At 36.8% G+C, this 13581-nt stretch overlaps 1 protein-coding gene across 5 annotated transcripts in view; it reads left to right on the top strand.

Annotated features, from left to right (window-relative positions):
* SCN8A (sodium voltage-gated channel alpha subunit 8) overlaps positions 1-13581 on the top strand; it is a 207284-nt gene that overhangs the window by 68564 nt on the left and 125139 nt on the right. For all 5 annotated transcript variants that reach the window (XM_037845330.1, XM_037845326.1, XM_037845327.1 and 2 more), the window contains one exon: positions 4361-4690. In XM_037845330.1, the coding sequence (XP_037701258.1) occupies positions 4415-4690 (276 nt within the window). In that variant the 5' untranslated portion in view covers positions 4361-4414. The remainder of the gene's footprint in view (positions 1-4360; positions 4691-13581) is intronic.

Here is a 13581-nt window from a genome sequence, read left to right as displayed (position 1 = left end):
GGGGATGCAAAATGAAACAAAATGAAGTTCCAGTGGCTGAGAGATCTCAAATGGAGTCAAGAGGTCACTCTGGTGGGAACTCTTACCCACTATATAGATAATCCTTTTTAGGTTTTAGGGTATTGGAATAGCTAGAAGTAAATACCTGAAAATACCTATCAAACTCCAACCCAGTAGCCTTGACTCTTGAAGATGATTGTTTAACAATGTAGCTTACAAGGGGTGACTGTGATTGTGAAAGCCTTGTGAATCACACTCCCTTTAACCAGTGTATGGATGGATGAGTAGAAAAATGGGGACAAAAACTAAATGAAAAATAGGGTGGGAGGTGGGGGATGATTTGGGTGTTTTTTTTTAACTTTTATTTTTTATTCTTATTTTTACTTTTTCTGCTGTAAGGAAAATGTTCAAAAAATGGATTGGGGCGATGAATGCACAACTCTATGATGGTATTGTGAGCAGTTGATTGTACACCACGGAAGATTGTATGATATGTGAATATATCTCAATAAAACTGAATTAAAAAAAACTGCAGCAATAAAAACCATCCCTTGGTTTCTAAAAAAAAAAAAAAATAAAAGATAATGTGTCTTAAAAAAAAAATTTAACCATAATATCAATAACACATCTAAAAATTGATGATAATTCCTTAATATCATCAAATAATATAATCTCCCTATGCCTCACAAATGTGTGTGTGTGTTTTACACTTTCTTTGAAGGCATTTAAAAAAATGGGGACATAGGACCCTGGTTTGGTGAGGAAGAAAAGATAGGGCTAGTTTAGTAAGGGTATTGATATACCCAAGGGTGGAACAAATCAAGTTAGAACCTAAGCTGATTAGCATTTCTGACGTCATTTGCAAAAATCTCATTATCCATCTCTTTGTGGGAACTTTACAGTTTACTCATTAGTTTGCCAAAATATGTGATTAGAAGCCCTAGCAACCTCCAAATAAAATATACATTTTATATAGATATTCCTGATCTTACATTATGCTCCGTGAACACTCAATACTGCCATGTACATTTCCTAAGAACAAGATTTACTTATATAACCACCTTAAGTGTACTTATCAAGTTCAAGAAATGTAATATTGATATAAAACTTACAGTCCATATTCTAATTTTTAAAATATGTTCCAATAATGTCCTTTTGAGTCTTTTCCCTTACTAGATCCTGTCCAGGATCATGTATTGTATTTGTCATTTTCTCCTTAGTTGTTCTTTTTTTTTTTTTTTGTAGTTATTGGGACATACAGACAACATAAACTTTCCTATCTCACCACTCTCAAGCATACCATTCAGTGGGACTAATCACGTTGACAGTGTTGTGGTACCCTCATCACCTTCCATTACTATAACTTTCCCATCTCCCCAAACGGAAAACCTACAGCCATTATGCTTAATTCCCTATTCCTCCTGCCTCCCACACCTGGAAACCTAACCTCTACTTTTCTTCTCTTTGGACTTGCATGTTTTCTGATGTTTTCTTTGTAGTTAGCATGGGGCTTAAATTTAATATCCTAAATCTGTAACAATCATGTTTGCTTTGATACCAACTTAACCTATAGCGTACATAAATTATGTTCCTATACCACTCTGTCCCCCCACCTCTATGTAGTTCTTGTGACAGATTACTTATTCATGCATTATGCATCCAAAACCATTAATTTACCATTACATTTTATGCATTTGCCTTTTAGGTCCTCTAGGAAGTAAAGAGTGGAGTTATAAACCAAAAATACAGTAGTACTGGTATATTTATATTTACCCATGTCATTTTCTCTACCAACGATCTTTATTTCATGTGGCTTCAGTCAATTATCTAGTGTCCTTTTCTTTCAATCTCAGAATTCCCTTTAGTATTTCTTGTCAGGTCAGTCTAGCAGTTTTTGTTTATCTGGGAATGTCTTAATCCCTCCCTCATTTTTGAAAGACAGCTTTCCCATTATAGAATTTTTGGTTGGCATTTTTTTGCAGTCAGCACTCTAAATATGTCTTCCCTCTGCCTTCTGTGGTTTCTGATGAGAAATTGGTACTTAATCTTATTGATGCTCCTTTATGCACAATATGTTGTTTCTCTATTGTGGCTTTTAGAATTGTCTTTTTGTCTTTGGCTTTTAACAGTTTGATTATAACATGGTGTGGTGTACATCTATTTGTGTTTATCCTGTTTGGAGACCGTTGAGTGTTTTTTGTGTGTATATTCATGTCTTTTATTAAATTTGGGAAGTTCTCAACCATTGTTTCTTTGAATATTCTTCCTGCTGCTTTCTTTCTTCTCCTTCTGGGAGTCCCATAATAAGTGTATTGGTAGACTTGACGGTATTCCAGAGGTTCCTCAAGTTCTATTCACTTTTCTTCTTTCTTCTTCCTGATTCTCAGACTGAATGATTTCAGTTGTCTTCAAGTTCAGTGATTATTTCTTCTGCCAGCTCCAACTTACTGTTAAATCCCTCTAGGGAATTTTAAATTTCTATTACCGTGGTCTTCAGTTCTGTTTTTCGATTCCTTTTCTTAATTTCCTTCTCTCTATTGATACTCTCTTTGTATTCATCTGTTTTCTTGATTTCCTTTAGTTCTTTGTCCATGTTTTCCTTTAGATCTTTGAGAATATTTAGAACCATTTTATAAGTCTTTGTATGGAATGTCCCAGGTCTGGTCCTCTTCTTTGCTAGTTTCTAATACTTTAATCTTCTCCTTTTCCTAGGCCATCGCTTCCTGTTTCTTTGTATGTTTTTATAGTATATTGTTGTTAGAAATTAGACTACTGTGTCTGTCCCTTAAGCTTGTATCCAGCTAGTGTGTAACAGAGCTTTCCTTGAATGCCAGGAGCTAACAAAAAAAAAAAAAAGAAAAAACACTTTGCCCAGTCTTTGCAGATTGAGCTGTGCTCTTCTTTGGAGCTTATCCATTCAGTGAGTTTAGAGAAGTGCTTGAGTTTAGAGAAGGGGCTTCTCTGATCCCTTTTGGGCATGCATCATGTCTTGAGCATCCATGTGTAACCCTAGGAATTCCCCTGTTTACACATTTATTAAAGATCCCTCTTCTCTAGGAAACATTTTCCTCGCAGTCCTGGGCACTGTACAGTGTGTCCTACAGCCAGCAATCGTTTGCCCCAGGCAGCACAACTGTAGGAGAGCTCTGTGAGCTGCATTCTACATACAGGGAAATTTCTGGGACAGTGTGTCCCATGGGCCTCCACCAGAAGGTTTGGCCAGGCATACCTGTTCCCAGTATGTGCACAAGGGTTACTTCCTCTGGAGCCAGGATCCGTGACCCGCACCTGCACTGGGAGCACGAGCTGGCTCAGTGCTGAGCTGGTGAAAGGTTGGGGAAGGGGCCAGCTAGCATACCACAAGATCCTACCATTTTTAAGTTACCCTTTTCTTGATTCGGTGCATGACTTGTTACTGCAATCATTTTACTGTTTTCTAGAGCTTTAAGACAGATGTTTCTGCCAGTTCTTGCTGGTTGTTCAAAGCTTCTGTGGGGGAAAGAGCCTTGAAGCTTTACACACTTTCCCAGACTTTTTAATAAGTGGTGCTGGATCAATTAGTTAGCCATGTAGGAAAAAGTGAACCTTGACCTCTATCTAAGACCATAACAAAAACCAATTCCAAATGGTTTGCAAATCTAAAGAAGAATGGTAAAATAATAAAGCTTCCAGAAGAAAACATAGGAGAATAACTTCATGGCCTTGGGATAGGCAAATATTTCTTAAACAGAACAATAAAGCACTAACAAAATTGATAGATTAGATTGCAGTAATATTAGGAACTACTATTGAGCAAAATAAAGTAAAAAGAGAAAAGATATTTGGAATACATCAGACAAAGGTTTGAAGGATTTATTTAGTTTTCAGAAACTGATAAGAGTGACATTATACCCTTGTATCACCCTTGGAAGGAAGAAGGCTTTTCTTTGGGGAGTGGAGTTCCAGAAAAGGGAGGTGATGTGAGCATATGGAAGACTCAAAAGCTAACATATGCTCCTGGGTACGTGTAAATATGCCTTATTAGTTTAGAATAGAAATTCTTTGAGGGTATGGAATATATCTTTGTTGCTGTGGTTCCTAACAGTGAGTTGCATCCAATTAAATGGTAAATGCTAGCAATTCAGGAGACCTCTGTCTTTTGGTCTCACTCACTGACTGTTCTCTGGAAGGGTGGTTATGAACATCCCCTTGTCTATTCATGTCACAGATTTCCTGAAGGGAAAAATAACCATTTCATGGTAGAAACTAGACTCACTGTGTTGTGAAACTTGTTAATAAAGGTTGAGAGTAAGATGGTTTAGTGTGGCCTTTTTTTAGAGCAGTGATTGATGAATGGTGTCTGTGTTTCTGTTTCTTCCAGAGCTGACCTGTCCTGGACGCAGCATAACTAACGAAGCTGCTGCAGGATGAGAAGATGGCAGCGCGGCTGCTTGCACCACCAGGCCCTGATAGTTTCAAGCCTTTCACCCCTGAGTCACTGGCAAATATCGAGAGGCGCATTGCCGAGAGCAAGCTTAAGAAACCCCCGAAGGCCGATGGCAGTCATCGGGAAGACGATGAGGACAGCAAGCCTAAGCCAAACAGTGACTTGGAAGCAGGGAAGAGTTTGCCTTTCATCTATGGGGACATCCCACAAGGCCTGGTTGCGGTCCCGCTGGAGGACTTTGACCCATACTATTTGACGCAGAAAGTGAGTTGGAGGAGGAGGAGCAGCTTCAGACACCCCTTTCCTCACAGGCTTAGGGGAGATGGGGAAGTACTCTGTCCTTTTGCCAGGGTTTGGATAAGTAGTTAATCTTTTATTTCAGTTCTGGTTTATGGGGATTATTGTTCAGTTTAATTATTGCTAAGGATCATTTGTATGTCTTGGCACTTCTTAAGCCTGTTAATAAGACTTTTCTTTCTGGCTCCAGGCCAGATCAGAAAAAGAGGACATAAATGAATTGAAGTCAAAGAAATATGACATAGTAAAGGATGGTTCAGCCATATAGAACCCCTGTCACACACATTCAAAATTCTATCTCTGAACATAAAGATGATGTTACTGTTAGAGCATCAATAGAGCCTATTATTAATATAGTAGAGTCAATGGATTTGCTCTCTTACCCATTTCCCTTTGCGACATTTGAACATAGCTGTTGGGGGACAGGAATAGAATAGAGTAAACCAAACAGGGCCAGTAAGGATAGACTCCAGGTATTTAACCTTGTTACACAGTTGTTTGGATTGAGCCAACACTGATTTCTTGCATTAGAATCAATTCTGTTATTCCTGCAAGTAGGGAGCATGAGTGAAGGAAATACCAATTTTCATTTGGTCAAGAGTTTAAAACCCCCCTAACACATATTTGACCAGAGCCTTGAGTTTCTTTCTCATGTTTATCTTTTAATAATGAGGCAACAAGTGGAGAAGCAAAGCCTCAGGATAATCTACCAGCAAAGTAATTAGCCTTTAAATACTAAAGACTGATATCATATACCATTTTAGGGGATCCCTTTAGATGGACAGATATCCTTTAAAGAACTAGATTTATATGCCTTCTCAGATTGGGGCGGGCGGGGGAGAGTAATGGCTTTAAGTAATTATGTATTCACAAATATAAAAGCCCTTAACCAAATTGCCTTTCATTCTTTTAATTTTGTAAGAATTTTCAGCTTCCTTTATCTTAATGATGAGAAAGAAATAACACTAGGTTACTGCATCTCTTGACTTAACTATAGTTGCAGAGGCATTTTTAGTTCATAAGGGCAAAAGCAGTTAAGACATTCTCTATACAAAATGGTATTTCACCCATGTACTTCTGTTGCAGCTCAGAGAGCACATAATAGGCAAAAGTGGAACCAATAGGCTATATCTGCCACTGGAAAATTTAGAGAGTTTAAGGAACAAAACATGATATGATATAAAGAACAGTAGACTGGAAGTAAGAAATCTTTAACCATAATTCACCGTATTTATTATTTATATTTTTCTTTTTTATCACGTGTGTTCTTCAAGCTACCTCAAATCATATGTGGGAAAACAGAGTAACAAATGAAGACAAAACATTTTAAAACTAGTTGGCAACTTTTAAGCAAGTAACTTCACCAGTCTGGGCCTAAATTTCCTCATCTAGAAACTGAAAAGAATTTCTAAAGACTTTTTAAAATATCAGATTCTGGGGCTAAACAGTTTTCATAAATTGTCATTGATTTCTCCATTTCCTCTTCCTTTTTAATATCTCAATTTTTTTGTGTGGGCCTGCACTGTGTGGGAGTGATTGGGTGAAGGAGGAGGTGAGTTTAACTTTCTTGGGTTAATGAATAAGAGAAAATGGAATATTGGGCTGTTTTTTTAGAAATTATTTCATTCATTGTAGTTTTTAAAAATATTTTTAGGTGTATTTCCCTTCTCTCCCCTACCCTTGCATCCATGATCTTAGTAGAGATCAAAAGAAATGACAGATGGTTTAGGTTTAGGTTGTGACTATTTAGATAAGTTTGGCCAATCGATGTAACTTTTTCAGAAAGTATGTTTATAGCAATAATCAGATCTGTGAAGCCCTTTAGACATTGTTCCTTTCAGGTGGCTAAAACTTCTTTGCTTAATACAATTGAACTATTTATTTTCCCAATTCAAATGCAAATGTAACTTTACTTTCTTAAACCTCACACAATATGTGAAAAATATATAGAGATACTAGTTGCCAGAGCCCAGTTTTCCTTTGCATGCCTTTTCCCCTAGTTCCTGGCCTATAGACAGCCTCTTTCTATTCTCAGTCCCTCAGATTTCAGCAACCTGGCTTGGGAATAAGGATTGGCCAAAGAATGTGGGTAAATGTGGCCCTTATCAGTATTATTTCTTGGGTAGGACAAATTATTGCTGATGAAGCTCAGTTTGGAGACTGGCCTTTTATGATAGAAAGCCTAACATCAGCCTTTGGCCTCCCCACAACGGTAAACTCTTTCTGGAAAGGATAACCTTAACTGTATTTTTTTGTGTTTGTGATCTCGTTTTTTAATTGTGAAATATACCATCAGGCAAAAAGTTCATAAAACATAAATTCATAGCTTAATGATTTTTATGAAGCAAACACTATCATCCATGTCAAGAAAGAACATTGCTAGCACTTCAGAAGTGTTCATTATACCTTTAAATGAAGGGATTTTCAGTTGGTTAAAAATATGTTTGCCAAAGTTTATGTGCAAAACTTCACTGGCATTGCTAATACGTCTTACTAACTAGGCCTTTCACTAGACTAAATTAACAAGGCCTTTTCTACAAGGAAGCACACTGGGAATTAACCCACAAATCAAAAAATCATAAGAGTGGAAATGACTTTACGAGGGCATTCCTTTCTATTTGTTTTCCAAGGGCTCCCTTAAATAGTCATTAGTAAAAGAGAATCTCTTCTGTTCGCTGTATGACAGGAAAGTTCCTGGATTCCTTTATCCTTTCCTCATATGTCTCATTTTCTGATTAATTTTCTTTATGAGTCTTGTAGAAACTTGTTTCTCATTCCCCCCCCCCACCCCTTTTAGAAAGACTAGTTCCCTATTAGTAAAATTCTACTTTCATCCCATAGCGGATTTCACATTTCCCAGGAACACAGGGATGTAAAAGGTGTGTATCACATTTTCAAGATACTCTTGTTCCAGATGGTGCTGGTGCTGGTTTGAGCTGTCATAAGCTTCTTGAGGTCCCCAAGGTTGTCTGTGTTGTGTTTCATACTGATTTCTCCAGCTGGTCCCTGCAAACAACCTGGATCATCCTATCTTTGAATTGGCTCAGTCATCCCAGTGCTACAACTTTAAATTTTCTTTGCCTTTTTATACTTTATTCTAATGCCTCATTCCTTTGGCTTTCTTGTTTCCCACTGTTTGTAGCAAATAATTGAATTTAAGGAACATTTGCATTTATTGAATTTAAGGAACATTGTAGCAAATAATTGAATTTAAGGAGCATTTACATTTATTTTTAAAATAGATAATACATTTACGTGATTAAAAATTCAAAGATATGCAGTAAAAAGTAGTCTCCCTTTTACCCCTGTCTGTCATCTGCCCACTTCCTGTGTCTCTGAACAGGTAACCACTATTAGCTGTATCTTCTAGAGTTTCTTTATCTGCATACAAGTAAAAACAAATATGTTTTAAGGAACTCAAGCTTCCCGAATACCTTAGTTTTCTTCCTACTATTTTCTTAAGCCTATTTAATTCTTCTTGATTTTATTACTTGTTTTATCTTTTTCATACTGTGGAATTTTAAGGTTTATCAATGTAAATTCTCAATTCATTTCTTCCCTCCCTCTACTTTTTTTAGTGAATCAAATCAAGGTCTTTTTATCTACTGCTGAAAGCATCTCTCTATCTTCTCTACAAAAAATACCACCCGATACTTAATAATCTGTTGAATTTTAAATGACCATGAGTATTCCTAATAACTGTCTTAGGACAGCAAGAAAGCCTGTGGATTAAGTTGAAGGAAGGCCATCAGAGCTGACTCCTTCTCCTTTATCCATTTCTTAGAACTGATAATTGATATGTATGTTCTTTTTGCTTAGTGGGTATACAGTATTATTAAAAAGTCCTTTAAACAAAAATCATTTAAATTATAGGATTGGTTAATATGCCTTAAATAGGGCACTTTACTATTGCATTAAAAAATCATATGTGGCTTCCCAAAACTCAATTTACCTTGAACTTTTCATGTATACCTTTTTCTGCAAGGTGAAGTCCACTTAGAATCATAGGATGTTAGAATTTGGTGGCCTTAGACATCATCTAGTCTAGCCTCCTCATTTTACGAATTTTGTAAATGAGGTAAAGTACTTTGTCAAAAACCAATCACCACATTTAGTGGTAGAACTAGGACTAGAACCCATGCTTCATAACTTTCAGTTCATTGTAATTATTTCTAGTTCCCCACTTTTCTAATTTTTCATTAACTGATTCTCAGCGTCAGCTGCCTTAGTTCTTCTGAAGCTGGGAAGGCAAATATAGATATGGAAAAATAAACTGCTTTTTCATCTACATCCCTGATAATCCCTGTGGTCTATTAACCCTTTCTTAGGATGTGCTTCCAAGAGAGAGGATAGCATTCACATTTAGCCCCATTATTTTATGTTCTCAAGTGAAGGAGCTCTGAGTAGACTAGCAGCCCTAGACAAGTTGCTCCAGAGACTTGGGTTCAGTATCAGTACAGCTATAACTGTTGACTGGACATGTTTTCTTGAGGCAATTTGCTCTCTACATATTGTTACTTTTTTTTAAAGCTGCTGGAATGCGATATACCAGAAATGGTTGGTTTTTACAATGGGGATTTATTAGTTTACAAATTTACAGTTCTAAGGCCATGAAAATGTCCAAATTAAGGCATCAACAGGACGATACCTTCTCTGAAGAAAGGCCACTGGCAACCAGGGTTCCTCTGTCAAATAGCAAGGCACAGGGCCAACATCTGCTGGTCCTTCTGGATTTCGTTCCTTTCAGCTCCTAGCTTTAGTGGCTCTCTCACCTGCTCTGGGGCTTTCCTGTAAGCTTCTCTGGGTGTTTCACTCTCTGAGCTCTCTGTTTTCTGTCCATTTTCCTCTCATAAAGGACTCCAGTAAAGGGTTAAGACCCACTTTGAATTGGGTGGGTCACATCTCAATTGAAACATCCTAATCAAAAGGTCCCACCCACAGTATGTCTGCACCCACAGGAATGGATTAAAAGAACATGGGCTTTTTTGGGGTACATAACAGCTTCAAACCAGCACACCTTTTAAAGGAAGATTATCTCCTACCCACCAAAAGCCAGTCCTAATTTACAATCCAAATAGTATAGTGGAAAGAGCACTACTGGGAATATAAAAACCTTGGTTTTAGTTCCAGCTTTGCCTCTTGTTTGCTTTTGGCCAAATCGCTTATGTTCTCTGGACGTTACTTTTCTTATCTACGATGTATGCAAAGTAGAATTGGACATATATCTATATCTTTCTAATAGTATTTCACACTTTGCCAATAACACTGTATTTTATTAAACTTATTTTGAAATAATTTCAAACCTACAGGAAAGTTGCAAAAATATTACAAAAACAATGCATAGAACTCCAATATACTCCCTACCGAAATATCCAGATTTATCTACTTTTAACATTTTGCCACCTTCTCTGTATCCATCTACATCAATCTACCTATTTATCTACCTACCTATTTTCTAAACATTTGAGAATAGATTGCATGCATTATGCTCCTTTAACACTTAACATTTCTAAATATATATTTCCTAGGAACAAGGATAATTATTTACATAACCACATTAAGTATAGTTATCAAGTTCAAAAAATTTAACAATAATATAAAACATACAGTCTATATTCCAATCTTTTTAGTTGTGCCAATAATATCCTTTGGGGCATTTTCTCCTCCATTATTAGATCTAGTCCAGAATCATGAATTACTTTTAATTGTCACCATCTCTTTAGTCTCTCTTTTTAAAAAATTTGTGGTAACATATATATAACATAAAATTTCCCACTTTAACCACTTTCAAATATGCAATTCAGTGCTGTTAATTACATTAACAGTGTTGTGCTACCATAATCACCACCATCCATTACCAAAATTTTTCCATTCCTTCAAATAGAAACCTTGTACCCATATGCATTAACTCCCGTTCACCCTCCCCTACAAACTTAGCAACTTGTAATCTATTTTCTTTCTCTACAAATTTGCATATTCTGGCTATCTAATGTAAGTGAAATTATATAATATTTATCCTTTTGTGTCTGGCTTATTTCATTCAACATGATGTCTTCAAGGTTCATTTATGTTGTAACATGTATCAGAACTTCAGTCCTTTTTACAGCCAAATATTCCGTTGTATGTGTGTACTGCATTTTGTTTATCCATTAATTTGCTTGGGTTGCTTCCCGCTTTTGGCTATTGTGAATAATGCTGCAGTGAACATTGGTATACAAGTATCTGTCCAAGTTCCTGCTTTCAGTTATTTTAGGTATATACTAAGAAGTAGAATTGCTGGGTCACATGGTAGTTCTACATTTTACTTTCTGAGGAACCACCAAACTGTTTTCCACAGTGACTGCACCATTTTACATCCCTACTGACAATGTACGAGGGTTCCTGTATCTCTGCATCCCCACCAGCATTTGTTATTTCCCATTTTTAAAATAATAGCCATTCTAGTGGGTGTGAGGTGGTACACATGTTTTGTTTTAACAGTGGTAAAATACTTTCTGTTGGCTCAATGTCCCCCTGCTTTCTGGTCTCCATCCACTCCTCTTGGAATGTACTCTGTCTATCTTCTTCACCTTTTGACATACTATACTTTCTTCCAGGCCCAGTCCCATCCTCTTCTTCCTGATAGCCTAATTGATTCTCCTACACCATAACTGATTCCTCTTCCTCCTGAATTTCTCTAATATGTTGGAGAACAAGTAGGTTTCAGGTTTAATTCATTAGGAATGGCAGGTAAATGTCCCAACAATGATTATACTCTTCTCTTTACCTCACTAATAGTAATGCTGTCAGCTCCCTTAAATGAAGAATTCTAAGTGTTTTGCATAAATGTGGTCCCATGAGCCCCTGGCAGAAAACCCTTCCTGAATCTATTTTCACACACTTCTAACAGGTGTGCAGTCAGATACAGACAGTTAAAAGAGGGCTTATGTTCATTAGATGTGATTTGAAGTATTGCTAACAAAGTGTTGCTTTGCCTGCTTTTGTGTGATAAGCCTAGATACTGCTTTCTGTGTTAAATATGTATTACATATTTTTAAAAATTGGTTTATTTTGTCATTAAAAAAACACTTTGCAACAAAATCAGGAAACAAAATGGTGTTTAAGTTATTTTATTCACCAAATTAAATTGAGGTAAATGCTGTGAGCTGTTGAGAGATGGGTCATTTTCAGGGCGATGGATTAATGATGGGCATGTATGAAGTTCTTTTCTACTCTCCAGGTACCATATCTAGGGATTTAATTAAATATTCCCAAATCAATTAAATATTGCCTATCTGTTATAACCTTAATAGTAGACCAAGAGTTGGGAAATTCTTGATTCTGAGCCCATCCCCATCTAATTCCAGGTGATTTTAATTAGGCATGTCTTTTAACCATTCACGGTCTCAGTTTCCCCGTCTAGAAAATGAAGATTATGCCACTATTAAATTCACCAATCTTACTGGGTTGTTGTGAAGATCATTTCTTGACTCCAATAAAACAGCCTATAGGCCAACCCTGCTTCATTTTTCTCCATAGCACTTAACACCCAGTATGTATTATATTTGCTTATTGTCTGCCTTTCTGTATCTTCATCAGCTAGAGCAGTGCCTCCCCTGTAGTAAACACTCAATCAGTATTTGTTGAATGAACTAATTAATCTTATGAGATAATGTGCTTTGTACTTTCCTAAGTGCTATGGCCATGAAAGGTGACATGATGATTTTTTTTTCTAATGAAAATTTTCCCATCTACCAAAATGAACTGAACTCTAGGGAGGAAAAGACTGATTACCAATATGTCTCTTCCTTTCTCAAAGAATTGGTTTCCTTAACGGGCTGAGGAAGTGAATTAAGAAGTAGGTTTCCTTATGTTTTAAAGATATTTTCAGAGGGCTGGATAACTATATTTGGGTGCTACCAGTGTTGTTGCTCCTCTTGTAGAATCACAGAATCTTAGAATTAGAAGGGACTTTATAGGTCATTAGGTAACAGCATCTACATAATGCCTGAATCTCTTCTTGCTTTATTGCTTTCAAGTATGTATTAGAAAAGGATGTTATTTCCTGAATGTTCTAAGTGCTTCTGTCATCTCTGCCTTCATTAAGTGCTTTTCTGTTTTTCTTGGTTGTGTGAGTTGTGTTACCTTCTCTGCATTAATTGACTGTAAAGGAAACAATATAAGCTGACATGGAACATATACCAATTTGGGTTGTCTCACATAAAATGTGATCCATTTATTCAACAACTACTTCTTGATTACTTCCTGCATGTGGGGCATTGGGTTCTCTTTGGGAAAATAAAGTCCATTCTTTACCCTTAAGGGGCTTATAACAGTGTGATATTATTTTTGACTAGTAGGCTCCAGGATGCTTTATAGTAAGAGTAGTATTTGAATTGGGCCTTAAATTTTGGAAAAGAGGGGTGAATAAGGCATTCTAGGCAAAGAGAATGATATGAACTAAGGCTCAGAGACAGAACGTAAGGACATAGCAAGAGAATGCTGAAGAGTCTAATTTTATTGCAATGTAGAGAAAGGACTGAGGGGCAGGCAAGATGAGGCTGGGAAGGGAGAGCTGGAGCCAGATCATGGGGGGCTCAGAATTTTCGACTAAGAAGTTTGGTCTTTGGAGAACTACTAAAGTTTTTGAGTGGGGTAACGATATGAGATCAAAGATGTGCCTTAGGGAGGTGAATGTAGAGTGATATATAGCAAGGACCAGAGGAGGAAAAGAACTGAGACAGAGAGACCAGCCGTGAAGTAATGAGTCAGAATTGTACTAGTAAAAGTGTAAATTGAGGGAAATGAATGAATTCAAGAATTATTATAAGGATAAAATTGATAGAATTTTGTGATTGATTCTGGGGAAGTGGTGGTAA

Source organism: Choloepus didactylus, chromosome 8 (assembly GCF_015220235.1).
Source record: "Choloepus didactylus isolate mChoDid1 chromosome 8, mChoDid1.pri, whole genome shotgun sequence".
Taxonomy (NCBI): Eukaryota; Metazoa; Chordata; class Mammalia; order Pilosa; family Megalonychidae; genus Choloepus; species Choloepus didactylus.
This window is presented reverse-complemented; position numbering and strand designations above follow the sequence as displayed.